Raw genomic sequence first — 12,514 nt, forward strand, 5'->3', positions numbered from 1 at the left:
GAAAACAAAAGAGACACGGCTGTAAGGTTTTTTCAATTGCACACAGCGGATAAATGACCTGGAAACGCCAACTCCCTGCTGACTTACTTTTCTGCTGATCATGCTCTTCTCAAAGTATCCGTGAAGCTAGCAAAACAAGGAAGAAGACAAATTTGAAGTTGTATTATGGCATCACTTTATTGATTGATCAATACACCACATTCATGAATTCGTCTAAATTTGTTGAAACACACTCATCGGCCACAACATTAGGTACTCCTGCACATATGATGAGATCCAATACAAGAGCTAAATACAAATTTAGCTTTTAAAAATATAATACAGTGCATTAACTGACACTCAACTCAGAGCACTTGTATCTCAAATCATATTTCCCCATAGAAATGAATGGAAATGCCATTAATCTGTTCCAGCCCCCAGAAAACAACAATAATAGAATTTCTAATGGGATTTTTGATAAGACAAATAGCACTTTCCAATTTTGTACTTTGTAAAAATGAATGGATTCATTGTGTGGCTTAGCCATCAGGGGGCAGTATAATACATGCATATGTATATTAGTGAATAAGACAACTGCTCTGTTAGCTACAGTAATGTTTGTTTTTTCCGCAGAGGATAAAGAACATATTCCTGGGAGTATTGCCTTAGTGTTTCTGCACCATTTGTGTTCAAATATCCGTTACTTAAATGCCACATGACAATGCTAGTTTAGTTAGCCCATTTGCATTGTTTGTTAGCATTAAGCTTCTGGACTTTTGTCAGACAAATTTAGGTGCTGTTTGGTTAAATACACAATGTGTAATTCTCTGTTTTATCTTTACTTTTCCAATACAACTCAACTGGGAGTGCCAATAAGCAGCTTCAAACAAGCTCTTGAGCTCTTTTTTAAAGAACTGTTCATTATCTGACAAACTGCTCCTTGATATGAAGTTTGCTGCCGCCATTTCGCGCTTGTAACTCAAATTTTTGCTCACAAATCAATACAATTGTTTCGTTTTTTTTTTTTTAATCACCCAAGCGACAGCTCGTAACTCGAAAAACGTGAGATGGGTCACTCATGAGTCAAGGTACCATTGTACTCAGTTTTGTGGTCATAATCGAAGACTTAAGTCTTAATGGGGTTATATTTGTTTGATATTCTTAAACATTAAAGTGGGGAAACTATGTAAAAATATAAGCATTTGAGAAAGGGGGCCAACACTTTTTCTCAGCACATCATTCTTTCATAGAGCTCTTGTGTTGTGTGTCATTAGATTGTGCAGGTGTACATAATAAAGCAACTGGAGGTTGTACACTTGACACAAAAAAAAATTACATTCCTAATATTTTTTTTTAACAAAACGATTGCTTAAAAACATGATATAGTGGGGGACACGAGCCACTATATATAGCAGTGGGAAAATGTATTCATGCTTTAATACAGACAATACCTTATAGAAGTTGATGTTGTCAATTTGAGCTTTGAAAAGAAAGTTGTTGATAGTAAACATCTCTGTTGCTGAAAAACAAACAGAAGAATTCTTGGATCAAACGTTTGCCCCTGATGTTTGCCTCTGAATGTGTGTGTTTTTTCTGACCTTCTTGTGTGGTTTGGTTTTGTGGATTCTGACCAACCTTGCCTGAGGGGATAACATTTACATCATCAAGTATGATAGTAATGGTCGTCAAAGGCAAAAATTATTTTACTCACCTCCCAGCACTCGCACTAACCCCTCAATCACAAAGAGAACCTGCTTAATATACATCACATTCTTCGCCTTCAGCCGACTTCTGGAGAAGACATTAAAGGAGACGTGCACTTTTTTAAAATTAATAACAGTTCCCTGCTGTCTTAATAACATGACAGTGACATGTTTTTGTGAAAGCTGCGCAAGGATCAAGAAATATAGCTCTTTTTACCCTCTTTTTGTACCCCAGCTGAAATGTGCTTTTTTTGATGGGTTGTCCTGACTCATTCAAATGACCCACCCTGTCTCCCTCTACTGCAGGTCTAACGGTGAGTAGGACTTTTGTTAACATGATGAGCTAGGGTGTTGCAACAAGGTGAGTGGCTACTACAAAGCCCATAAAAAAAGCAGGCATTAAAAGTATGGATTTTATTTCACTCGTGGAGGTAGCACATCAATACCAAGCTGCCAAATTACACTTGTCAATTAATAGGCAGATCCATGCATTTGGCGCATGCCGACACAAATACCCCCTACTCACATGTCAACAACTTAATTGGACAGTACATGCCACTTATCAGAAGCTAACGCAACAACACTGCAGGTCTGCTTATGGCATGGCGGATCTTTGCCCAACCAAGCTTCAAATTCATGGGTGGAGAATCTCTGCGGTACAAGGAGTGTGTAAAGTAACAAATCCACAACAACAAAGTGACATCAGACACATTTTTGTAAGTAGGCAACTCACAAAAGATTTACTAGATTGTATAATGTCACACTTGATGGATAAGCAGGCACTCCAGAGACCCAACTATTTGCATACAAGCTATTCAAATGTTTTTATTTTCCATCCGCTTCAGTTAGGAAGATGTCAAAGTTTCTCACCTGAAGCGTTCAGCATACTGGCTGAGCTGTGAGTGAGCCCGGCAAAGCTGCAAACAACAATATTAGCAGATCTCAGGTCAAATACAAAAAAATGACGCTGTGTGAGTAGTGTTTACCTGCGCACCGCTGAGCTCTACACTGTGTATGCAGGAGAGTGTCTCGCTGAGGTTGTGAGCTTCGTCTATGATCACCACCTGTTCACACAAACACATTCTACTGTCACCAATGCGCCACTTCATTATTGCTCTGCGCCAAAGCCAATGATATCTGACCTAACATGACTGAGGGAGAGGCCACAATGACATTGCAATGCGCCTCCTGCAGTTCATCAGTCACGCCTCCATTTGATCATGGATTTTTGAGCGATTGTTTTTGTGGGTTTTTACAGTATACAGCCAAGATATTTTTTTTTTATCAACTGTATCCCCCATGATAAAAGGGGATTCGCTGTATTGTTGTTTTAAGGCTAAGACTTTGTAAAACTGACACATTCGTAGAAATCCAGTTGACTACCTGGTCCTTCAGCTGAATGCCTGCTGCCCGCCGTGTTGCTTCATGAAGCACCATCTGATAAGGCAACACCACCAACTGCATAAACAAAAGCAACAAAAGTGATTCAGCTTTTGGACAAATAGAACACTACCTGAATGAGCAATGAGAAGAGGAGGAGGAAGATGAGGAGGAGTGGGAGTACAAACCTGCGCCTGGGGGACAGCGAGACGCGTGGCGTAGTAAGGACACGAATGGCTTTTCCTGCCCAGCTTCAGGAGCTGCTCGATGTCGTGGACCTTGCCAAGGAGTTCGTCCCTCATCTGTTGCAGTGCCAAGATCTTGCTGTAGGGACATATGCTCTTCGCCGGGCCTCGCTTCTTCTTGGCGCCCTCGTCGTGATCCGGCTTCTCTACAAATACAGACCATTCTTGAAACCAGTTGTGAGAATTAGGTACAAATACTTTTGTTACTGTACTTAAGTAGATTTTTCAGGTCTCTGTACTTTACTAGAGTATTTATTTTACTGATGGCTTTTTTACTCCCTACATTTGAAAACAGATATATGCACTTTCTACCCCTTACTTAGGCTTGTTAAAAAAGGCGTAACTCGAGAGAGGTCACGTCAACTGCGTTGAGATCGTGACTGATTGATTGAAACATTACAGTAAAAGGCAGAAAAACTGACATGGATTTGGAGAAACAAGATATGCCCCACCCATGGCCTTATTTAATTGTTTGATGTTGTCGCTCCAAGAATGATTCGTGAAGTATGTGTTGTGTCTTGTACCAGGCCAGCCTAAAAACACATTAGCTTCTGGCAATTCAAAAATGTTCCATCTAATCTGAAAAAAAAACAAATACGCAAACATGAGGTGTATTTTTTTTCTGTTGTTATCATAAGTTAATTTTGCATTTTTTTCTTATGAGTCTGTTGAAAAAGTGAGCAGAGCTATGGTTTCGATAGCATAAAAGTCTGATACCTTTTGTGTGCAGAATCTTTTTTTCCTTGTGACAAATTATCAAAACGGGTATTATACCTGGATAAAATTAAAAGTAGTTGAATCAGTATTTATACTTTTTTTCCCACATGTATCTGTACTTCTACTGATGTACAAAGTACAGTACTTTTGCAACCTTTGCTTGAATTCCATTATAGTGTGAGGCCTGAACCTGCCTACTTATCATCTCTTGGCCTTAATTTTTGTCACATGCTGTCTTTTTCGGCTTGTCAGAGTGTTCATGAAATACAGTATATGATTTTTCCCTTCATTTTTCTCACCGTGTTGGTTTTTCTGCATCTCCAAGCACCGGTCGTTAATGCGCTGAATGCTGCCCAGGCGTCGCACCTCCTCATTGATGCAAAGATTCTGCAACGTTGAGATGGTGTCAAGGTTAGCGTCGAGTTCATCCATTTTCTATATTCTTATTCTGTTCAGGTTTACAGTGAAGGTTATCCAAGTTGGCTATGTGGAACACTAGATGACAAGTGGTTCCCACTGCATCATGTCTCCCAAGAAGTAACACAATTGTGTTCTTGTTATAAATGCACATTACGAAGGATGGGTGGGGTCACTGTGATAACTTGAAAAAGGCAGAGCTTGAGACTGCGACCAAATGCATATGTGACCTTTTTTCAGTTTGTGCGATTACAAATTTCATCTTGTTGCATTTGCGCGAGTGGATGTTTTAATGTTTGAAAGTGGGCTTTTTTTTTCTGATGCAATCTTCTGCGCATGCGAGAGAGCGAGAGCGCGCTGTGACGCCATGTCAATCATTGTTATGAGTTAAAAGCGACCCGCTGCAATATGATTGGCCGCCTGCTGCGACATATTTGACTGCTTCTTATTATTATCACAGCACCGTCACGTACATGCGCGCCACTTACGCGCGCCACAGACGAGCCAGTACACGGTGGTGTCTGGCCAGTGGCCACCACGTACCTGTACTGATCCTGGCCCACTACTTATTCATTTTAAATGGCAAGTGTCAGCCCTCAACTCATCTGGACAACTCGTGAGCAAGCTAGCTAGCCCGCACCTACATTTAAAGTCCGGCAAGCCAATCAACTCCTCCCGCCGCAAGTCACCTACAGCTTTTCTTTTTACACACATTATCAATGCTGCTACATTTGTCACATTCATGTCATGTGCAAAGGTTTTAATAACTTTGTTATGAAGCTAGCAAAGCTAAAAAATCTATTCATCTGTCTCTCTCCCTGTTTATAGGATAGACTAATGACGATACTGTATGTGCAAAGTTAAAAAGCCCAGACTCCTTTAAAGAGGATTGTATATCATTAAAATAAAGTGGAACTATAGCAGTAGTAATGACTTACTGTATCCGTGCAGTGTTTTGGACTATGATTTTAAACAGGTAAATTGGTTTGTTTTGCTAGTAAATAATTTGCAAAATAGTGTGAATAGTCATGAACGATACTTTTATATGGTGGTGGCACACTTATTCACCCATTTTTAAATGGATGTCAATCATATGGTTGTGGACTGGTAGTGCTCAAAATTAAGTGTTTTTCCCGGGGGGAGAGGATTAGGAGCCCTCACTATAATAACTGGCTCCGAGTCGAACAAATGATCAAATAAAAGTAAAGCCTGTTTTGTTTTGTTAAATTTAATTGACCTGTTTTGTCTGCTACTGCTTGTTGCGGAAAAACCTCTTGTTCACAGTAACATATCTTGCAAATATCTCGAGTCACTGTTAATCAAAACTATGGTGTGCCATGGTCATGCTGTACGTCCCTAAAAAATGGTGCAACCAAATCATGTGCTGGTGCGATTACTAGTGGAAAAGTTAATGTAGAGCCCTGTCAGGCCATTTATAAAGTTATTCAGTAAAAAAAAAATAAAAAAAATTAATACAAAATTAAAAAAATAAGCTAATAAAGAACACAATTAAAATGTATCAGATTTTTTTATAAACAATTTCTTGGATGAGAAGTGAATATTTTTGCCTCCAAATATCCAGGGAGTCATGTTATGCAAAATTGGGGTACAAACACCTAACAATTATAACTTAACTCTTCATGCTATGAGAACATCTAAAGTATTAGTAGTGCAAAAGCACATTTCAACCAGTAACATGCTTCTTTAGGTCGGTGGGTTGGGTTGGTTTGGTAGGTAAGTAGGTAGGATTTCTTGGTAGGTAGGTTGGTGAGGGATCTTGGGGTGTTGAGTAGGTAGGTGGGTAGGTAGGTAGGTATGTTTGTTGGTTAGTTTGGTAGGTAGGTAGATTTCTTTGGGAGGTATGTTGATTGTGTATGTAGGTTGATTTATTAGGTAGACTGGTTTGGTAGGTAGGTATGTTGGTAAGTTTGCTAGGTAGATAGGTTTGGTATGTGGGTAGGTTGGTAGGTGGGTATTAATAGTCGTTTGCGTGCGTGTGCATGTTTCACCTGCCGGGAGCCCATCGTGACCAGACTGATGTCCTTGCTGAAGGGGCTCTTCAGGACCTCATGTACGAACTGAGCAAGCTGGGAGTGTGTGCGACTGCAGTAGTAAATCTGTGAAAACACAAACACACACATGCACGCACGCATGCATGCACACACACAACATAAATCTTACAGTATTCACACGACAGGGCACGAATTTGTGCTATCATGTGACACGCATCACAACCTTTGTTACGTGCTCTTCAACTAGCTCGTCATCCTCTTCTTCACCCCCACGGAATCTGAAGAGATATAAGAAATATCCTGCTGTTATTATGTGATCAAGTCACAAAGGTTACAAGTCGAATGGCCGCCCACACCTGCTCTTTGACTTCGACTCATCGTCGCTTTCATACTCTGCAATAATAAGATCTTCGTCGTCTTGATTTGCCGCTGCGTCTGTTTGATCCTCTTTACTGAGCTGGAGCAACTTGAATGCTTCGTCCTCCTCACAGCTCTGTGGACACACAAAAGACAAAAGAATACACCTTTAATAATCCACTTGTGAATCTGAAACCAATATTTTAATCAACAAAAGGGGCTTTTCCACCAACCAGCCCAGGAACTTTGAGTTCTTGGTAGCTGGAATTCCTGGTATCAAAAGGTTCCTGTGGCCCATGTGGTATGTGTTTCCACCGCACCTATTATAGTTCAGGGTAACTTGACTAAATGAGGCTGATGACATAAAGTGTGGCGGCACGGTGGCCGACTGGTTAGAGCGTCTGCCTCACAGTTCTGAGGACTGGGGTTCAATCCCCAGCCCCGCCTGTGTGGAGTTTGCATGTTCTCCCCGTGCCTGTGTGGGTTTTCTCCGGGCACTCCGGTTTCCTCCCACATTCCAAAAACATGCATGGTAGGTTAATTGAAGACTCTAAATTGCCCGTAGGTGTGAATGGTTGTTTGTTTGTGCCCTGCGATTGGCTGGCAACCAGTTCAGGGTGTACCCCGCCTCCTCCTATATATAAATACATATATATATATATATATATATATATATATATATAAAAGGCGGGGTACACCCTGAACTGGTATATATATATATATATATATATATATATATATATATATACACACACACAGTGGAGAGATAATGGATGATAGATAGATAGATAGATAGATAGATAGATAGATAGATAGATAGATAGATAGATAGATAGATAGATAGATAGATAGACACACACATACATACATACACACAATGGATTTGAAATAAAACAAACAAGATGTGATTTAACTGCGGACTTTCAGCTTTAAATTTGAGGGTGTTTACATCCACGTCGGGTAAACGGTGTAGGAATTATAACAGTCCGTGTATATCTACCACTTAAATGCCTAGTACTTTTTTCGGGACTGGCTAGCTGCATGCTAGCATTGTGTATCCTCGGGTTGCTGAAGTAGGTCTGACGCATCTCTCTCAATACCAAATTAGGCCTCACAAACGTATATACCGTTGGAAGTTTGTTTCAGCACTATTAATTTTCTAGGAAATGTGGCCAAACCTATTTTTCCTACCCTACAATGTTGCTGGGGAGCCAGGGTTGCCTGGGTTGTAGGCATAGCTTGGTGGCCGATTGCACATTGTAGTGATAGAAAAATGCCCCAAGTTATTATCAACAAGGAAGTGGCAACTGTGCTGAATTGCCACAGCTAAAATGAGAGCGCCAAGTACTTACAGAGTGGGGGACAGCAGACTCATGCTATTCCCTGGCATCGTTAGAACACCCCCGTTTTAGGCCCCGCTCCAAAGAAAATCCAGAAAACTAAGATGGTGAAAAACTGTTTAATGCCATATCTCAACAATTCAGAACTAAATTGTTCTCTTCAAACATATTTCATGTATTTAGAAGGCAAAAAAAACTTTAATACTTCACAAAAGCAAACACCTGCTACGTCATATTCCCCAAACTCTTTTTCAAAGGTCTTTCAGCTATGAGAGATTCAATGAATAAAACGACAAGCTGACAAAACCTTCACTTGCTATTGTCTTTAAAAAAACATCCACACTTTCAATATAGGCGACAATTATGCCGCAGAACACGTAGACGTTTAGAAGGAAATGTGCTTGTCTTCCGCTGCTGATGTCAGCAGGCTCACGCAGGTTCTGACCTCAAAGTGCGCAGGCCAAAAATCTGGCTGAAAATCAAATATGTCATCAGAAAACAAGCCTATAACTGAGGCTATTTTGGGGGGAATTTCTTTCTTCAGAAATGGCTTTTATTAGGTCCAGAACTATGGAATAAGTGCCAATGCTCACAGCATTAGAGAGGTCCTTAAATGCACCTGTTCCAGAAGAAAACACAAAGACCAAGCCATGACATAACCTCCACTGAGTTCCACAAATTGGATGTTTATTTCCATTAGTTGAACTGTTGTTCATTGTCTCATCGGTCTATGGCTCTGATTTACAGTATTTTCCATCTTTTCTCAGCTTCACAATCACTTGTTTTTCACCAAGAGTCAGTTCTCTGGTTTTCATGTTGGTTTTAACAGTAGCATGTTCATTCGTATATGCACTCTACACTACATACCAACTCCTTACAGAGACAACCAAATATTTTAAGGAACATGTTAGAGCTTACCTTTCTTTTCATTGCATACTTGAGCTGAACATTGCTTCTCATCAGTTCTAAGCGCTCGTCTCGCTTTTTTCTTTTCATTTCATCCCCCTATAATAAAACACAGACAAGTGTTAACATGGAGGACCACGTTTAGCGAGACATCTGCAGGTTGATACTCCCTCACCTTCAATTTTGCCACCAAATCCCGTTCAGCCTTTTTTTGCACAAAACTGGTGATCCAGTCTGGCTCCGCGGACAAACTACAGACACCGGCCTCTGGATCGGATGAAGAAAGCGACATCTCGCCCTCCTGCAGCTGGGCGGCCACCTCTTGTTTTCTTTTGGTCTCGAGGTCTGTCAGCCAGCTCAACGCCCCGCATATCAGACTCAGAGATTTGCCCTGGATCAAAGGGGTGTTTAAATGTAAATTTGGAATCATCTTGCATGTGTCATGTTCTGAAATACACCAGCATACCGTCCCAGTCGGGCTCTCAAAGATACCAACTTTGCCCTGGTCCAGTGCACTGTACAAGGATCGCATAAACTCCTCCTGGATGGTGTAAGGCTGGTAAGGAAATGGAAATTGGGATCTGCCATTCTCCATGATGAAGAACCTGAAGACCAAATGGAGACACCATACAATTAAAGGGGACGTATTATGGAAAATTTACTTTTTAAAGGGGAACTAAACCCAAAATGTAAAAACTTTGTTATATTTTAAATGTGCATATCTTCTTTATCAGCTGCTATTTACCGTAATCTACCTAATATTTATTCTAAAAGATATGTTCAACAATCACATTTGCTTTCATGTACTCATTTATAGGGCCGCCACTCGTGAGAGTGCGAATTCGCAGTTCCGGCTTATTATGCAGCTTTATTTACCAAGAAAACCATAGAGTTAGTAAATGTTCAGCAACAGCAAGCTGCATATTGTCGCTGTAGGGTGGCATCTGCAAAATCTTTCACTACTTTTCAGAAAATAAAGAAAAAAAAAAACATCTTGGTTGAGTTACATAACAAACACTGCATCGTTCATGTTGGTATTATAATAATAATACATTGTATTCATAACGCACTTCTCATCTCATCAACACAACACCGTTCATCATCATTCATTAAAACGGTAAAATACGGCACCAGCCATCCAAGCCAGTCTGTGCTTGCGCCGGCCGGCCAGCCCCGCTGCCACCCGACCAGACCAAAATCCTTTAATACTTCACAAAAGCAAACAACTGTGGTCATTTTATCTTACCAAACACCGTTTACAAAGGCCTTGCCATGAGTGATGCAATAAATAAAATGATGTGTTGACTAATGAGTTTAATAGATGAACAACATGAATCAGCACACACCTTTGTGACTGACAGTTCCTCCTGCACTGAAGCGTTACAGCGATCCACTTTTAACAAAACAGGCTGACTCAAATGTATCTAACCTATTTTCACACGTTATTGTCTAAAAAGCATCCAGGCTCTCAATCTTAAGGCGACAATAATGCCCATGGCTCACAGAGTACAACACACCTCAGACAGTGGTGTATTGAAGAGCATTTTATAGATTTGTTCTCAAGCTATTTCAAAACTTTAAATTGGTTAATATTGTGCAAAAATGACAGCCGGCGCGTGGACAGACCAATAGCATAGCGCCTGCAAAATCCATCGCTCTATGCAATCTGTCAACTGACACGGTTGGAGCGCTCTGGTAGCAAGCAATGCTCTACTGGCGCGTCGACATCACTTCTGGGGAGCACCTGATAATGATTTTTCCCAACATGGCGCCCCCCTTACACTGATTAAATATTCTGTTTAATTCTTATTCCAGGAATGCAATATTAATCAGAGTACAGTGTTTTGATTAGTGCTGGCACACACAATGTATTCTTGCATTAACATTTTGGGGTTTAGTTCCCCTTTTATGTTTGTATTAGAGCTACAACTAACGATTATTTTTAATAATCAATTAATCTGTCGATTTTTTTTCAATGAATCGATGAATTGTATTTAAAAAACATTTTTATTTACATCCCTTATTAAAAAACAGGACATTATTTCAATTTGACATTGCAAAAAATGCACAAACATAAATAGATTACTGGTTTGCGCCATAACATCCATCAGAAAATCGGAAAAATGTTAAATATTGTTTTCCAAAGTAAAGGTGGATGTTTGCATGTCTTTTTTTTTTAATTTAACATAAAAGATAATCAGCCTTCTTTCATGGTTGAATACAGAAATCAGAGAATATTTACTGTTCTTCTTTTCCCTTCAGCGTGTACCGTTAGGGGTTGCCACAGCGCATCAGCCTATCTCCTGCATCCTCCTTTCTAACACCAACTGCCCTCATGTCTTCCCTCACTACATCTATCAACCTTCTTTTTAGTCTTCCTCTAGCTCTCTCTCCTGGCAGCGCCATCCTCATCACCGTTCTACCACTACACTCATTGTCACTCCTCTGAATGTGACCAAACCATCAAAGTCTGCTCTTTCAAAATTTGTTTCCAAAACATCTAACCTTGGCCGTCCCTCTGATGATCTCATTTCTAATCCTATCCAACCTGGCCACTCCTAGAGAGAACCTCAACATCTTCATTTCGGCCACCTCCAGCTCTGCTTCCTGTTGTCTCTTCAGTGCCACTGTCTCTAATCTGTACATCATGGCTGTCCTCACCACTGTCTTATAAATTCATTCTAGCAGAGACTCTTTGGTCACATAACACACCTGACACTTTCCTCCACTTGTTCCAACCTGCTTGGACCAGTTTCTTCACTTCCTTACCATACTCACCATTTCTCTGGACTGTTAACCCTATGTATTTAAAGACCTCCATCCTTGCTATCTCCTTTCCCTGTAGCCTCACTCTCCCCCCTCCACCTCGCTCATTCATGCACACATATTCTGTTTTACTTCGGCTAATCTTCATTCCTCTCCTTTCCAGTGCATGCCTCCACCTTTCTACCTGCTCCCTCCTTTCATTAAACATTACCTATTCAAATTACATTTATTGAACACTTTACTCTTGAAAATGCTCAAAATGTTCTACTTCAAAATTTTAACATTCCTTAAACCTTTGCAGAACACACAAACTACGTTCTTCATTTAAAAAAAGAAAGAAAAGCTTCCCAGATTAACTCTTCAAACTAAGGGTTAGGTTCCAAAATATGGTAAATTATACATTTATCAGCCACAATGTTGAGCAACACACACTTTACACATGGATCCCCTCGTAAATTAGACGCAACAAACAACGTCATTTAGCATTACTTACAGTCACTTTTACGATCCCGTCAGGGCAGCTAGTGGTGTTTTGGGTAGCACAGGTGGTCATATACGACTAAAGACCATCTTTAAACGACACATTTATGAAAAGATGATAAGAGTTGGACTGTTTTGACTAGTTTCAACTCCCGCGCCAACAGAGAGCAAAGGGCACAGAAACGGACCAATAAGGAACGAGCTCAGCTAAC

At 40.4% G+C, this 12,514-nt stretch overlaps 1 protein-coding gene across 2 annotated transcripts in view; it reads right to left on the reverse strand.

The window, feature by feature from the left end:
• The window catches only part of ddx11 (DEAD/H (Asp-Glu-Ala-Asp/His) box helicase 11), a 65,721-nt gene that overhangs the window by 10,041 nt on the left and 43,166 nt on the right, over nucleotides 1-12,514 (reverse strand). Inside the window, exons 1-16 of one of the 2 annotated variants that reach the window (XM_061774230.1) lie at nucleotides 12,316-12,474; nucleotides 9,523-9,661; nucleotides 9,232-9,447; nucleotides 9,069-9,155; nucleotides 6,810-6,946; nucleotides 6,677-6,731; nucleotides 6,451-6,558; nucleotides 4,324-4,411; nucleotides 3,251-3,453; nucleotides 3,066-3,140; nucleotides 2,669-2,746; nucleotides 2,553-2,599; nucleotides 1,691-1,770; nucleotides 1,578-1,619; nucleotides 1,431-1,498; nucleotides 88-126 (exon numbers count right to left, since the gene is read on the reverse strand). In XM_061774230.1, the coding sequence (XP_061630214.1) occupies nucleotides 88-126; nucleotides 1,431-1,498; nucleotides 1,578-1,619; nucleotides 1,691-1,770; nucleotides 2,553-2,599; nucleotides 2,669-2,746; nucleotides 3,066-3,140; nucleotides 3,251-3,453; nucleotides 4,324-4,411; nucleotides 6,451-6,558; nucleotides 6,677-6,731; nucleotides 6,810-6,946; nucleotides 9,069-9,155; nucleotides 9,232-9,447; nucleotides 9,523-9,651 (1,452 nt within the window). In that variant the 5' untranslated portion in view covers nucleotides 9,652-9,661; nucleotides 12,316-12,474. Of the gene's footprint in view, nucleotides 1-87; nucleotides 127-1,430; nucleotides 1,499-1,577; nucleotides 1,620-1,690; nucleotides 1,771-2,552; nucleotides 2,600-2,668; nucleotides 2,747-3,065; nucleotides 3,141-3,250; nucleotides 3,454-4,323; nucleotides 4,412-6,450; nucleotides 6,559-6,676; nucleotides 6,732-6,809; nucleotides 6,947-9,068; nucleotides 9,156-9,231; nucleotides 9,448-9,522; nucleotides 9,662-12,315; nucleotides 12,475-12,514 lie in introns of those variants that run through there. The other variant, XM_061774231.1, reaches the window with a different exon arrangement.

This window comes from Phyllopteryx taeniolatus, chromosome 5 (genome assembly GCF_024500385.1).
Source record: "Phyllopteryx taeniolatus isolate TA_2022b chromosome 5, UOR_Ptae_1.2, whole genome shotgun sequence".
NCBI classification, from domain to species: Eukaryota; Metazoa; Chordata; class Actinopteri; order Syngnathiformes; family Syngnathidae; genus Phyllopteryx; species Phyllopteryx taeniolatus.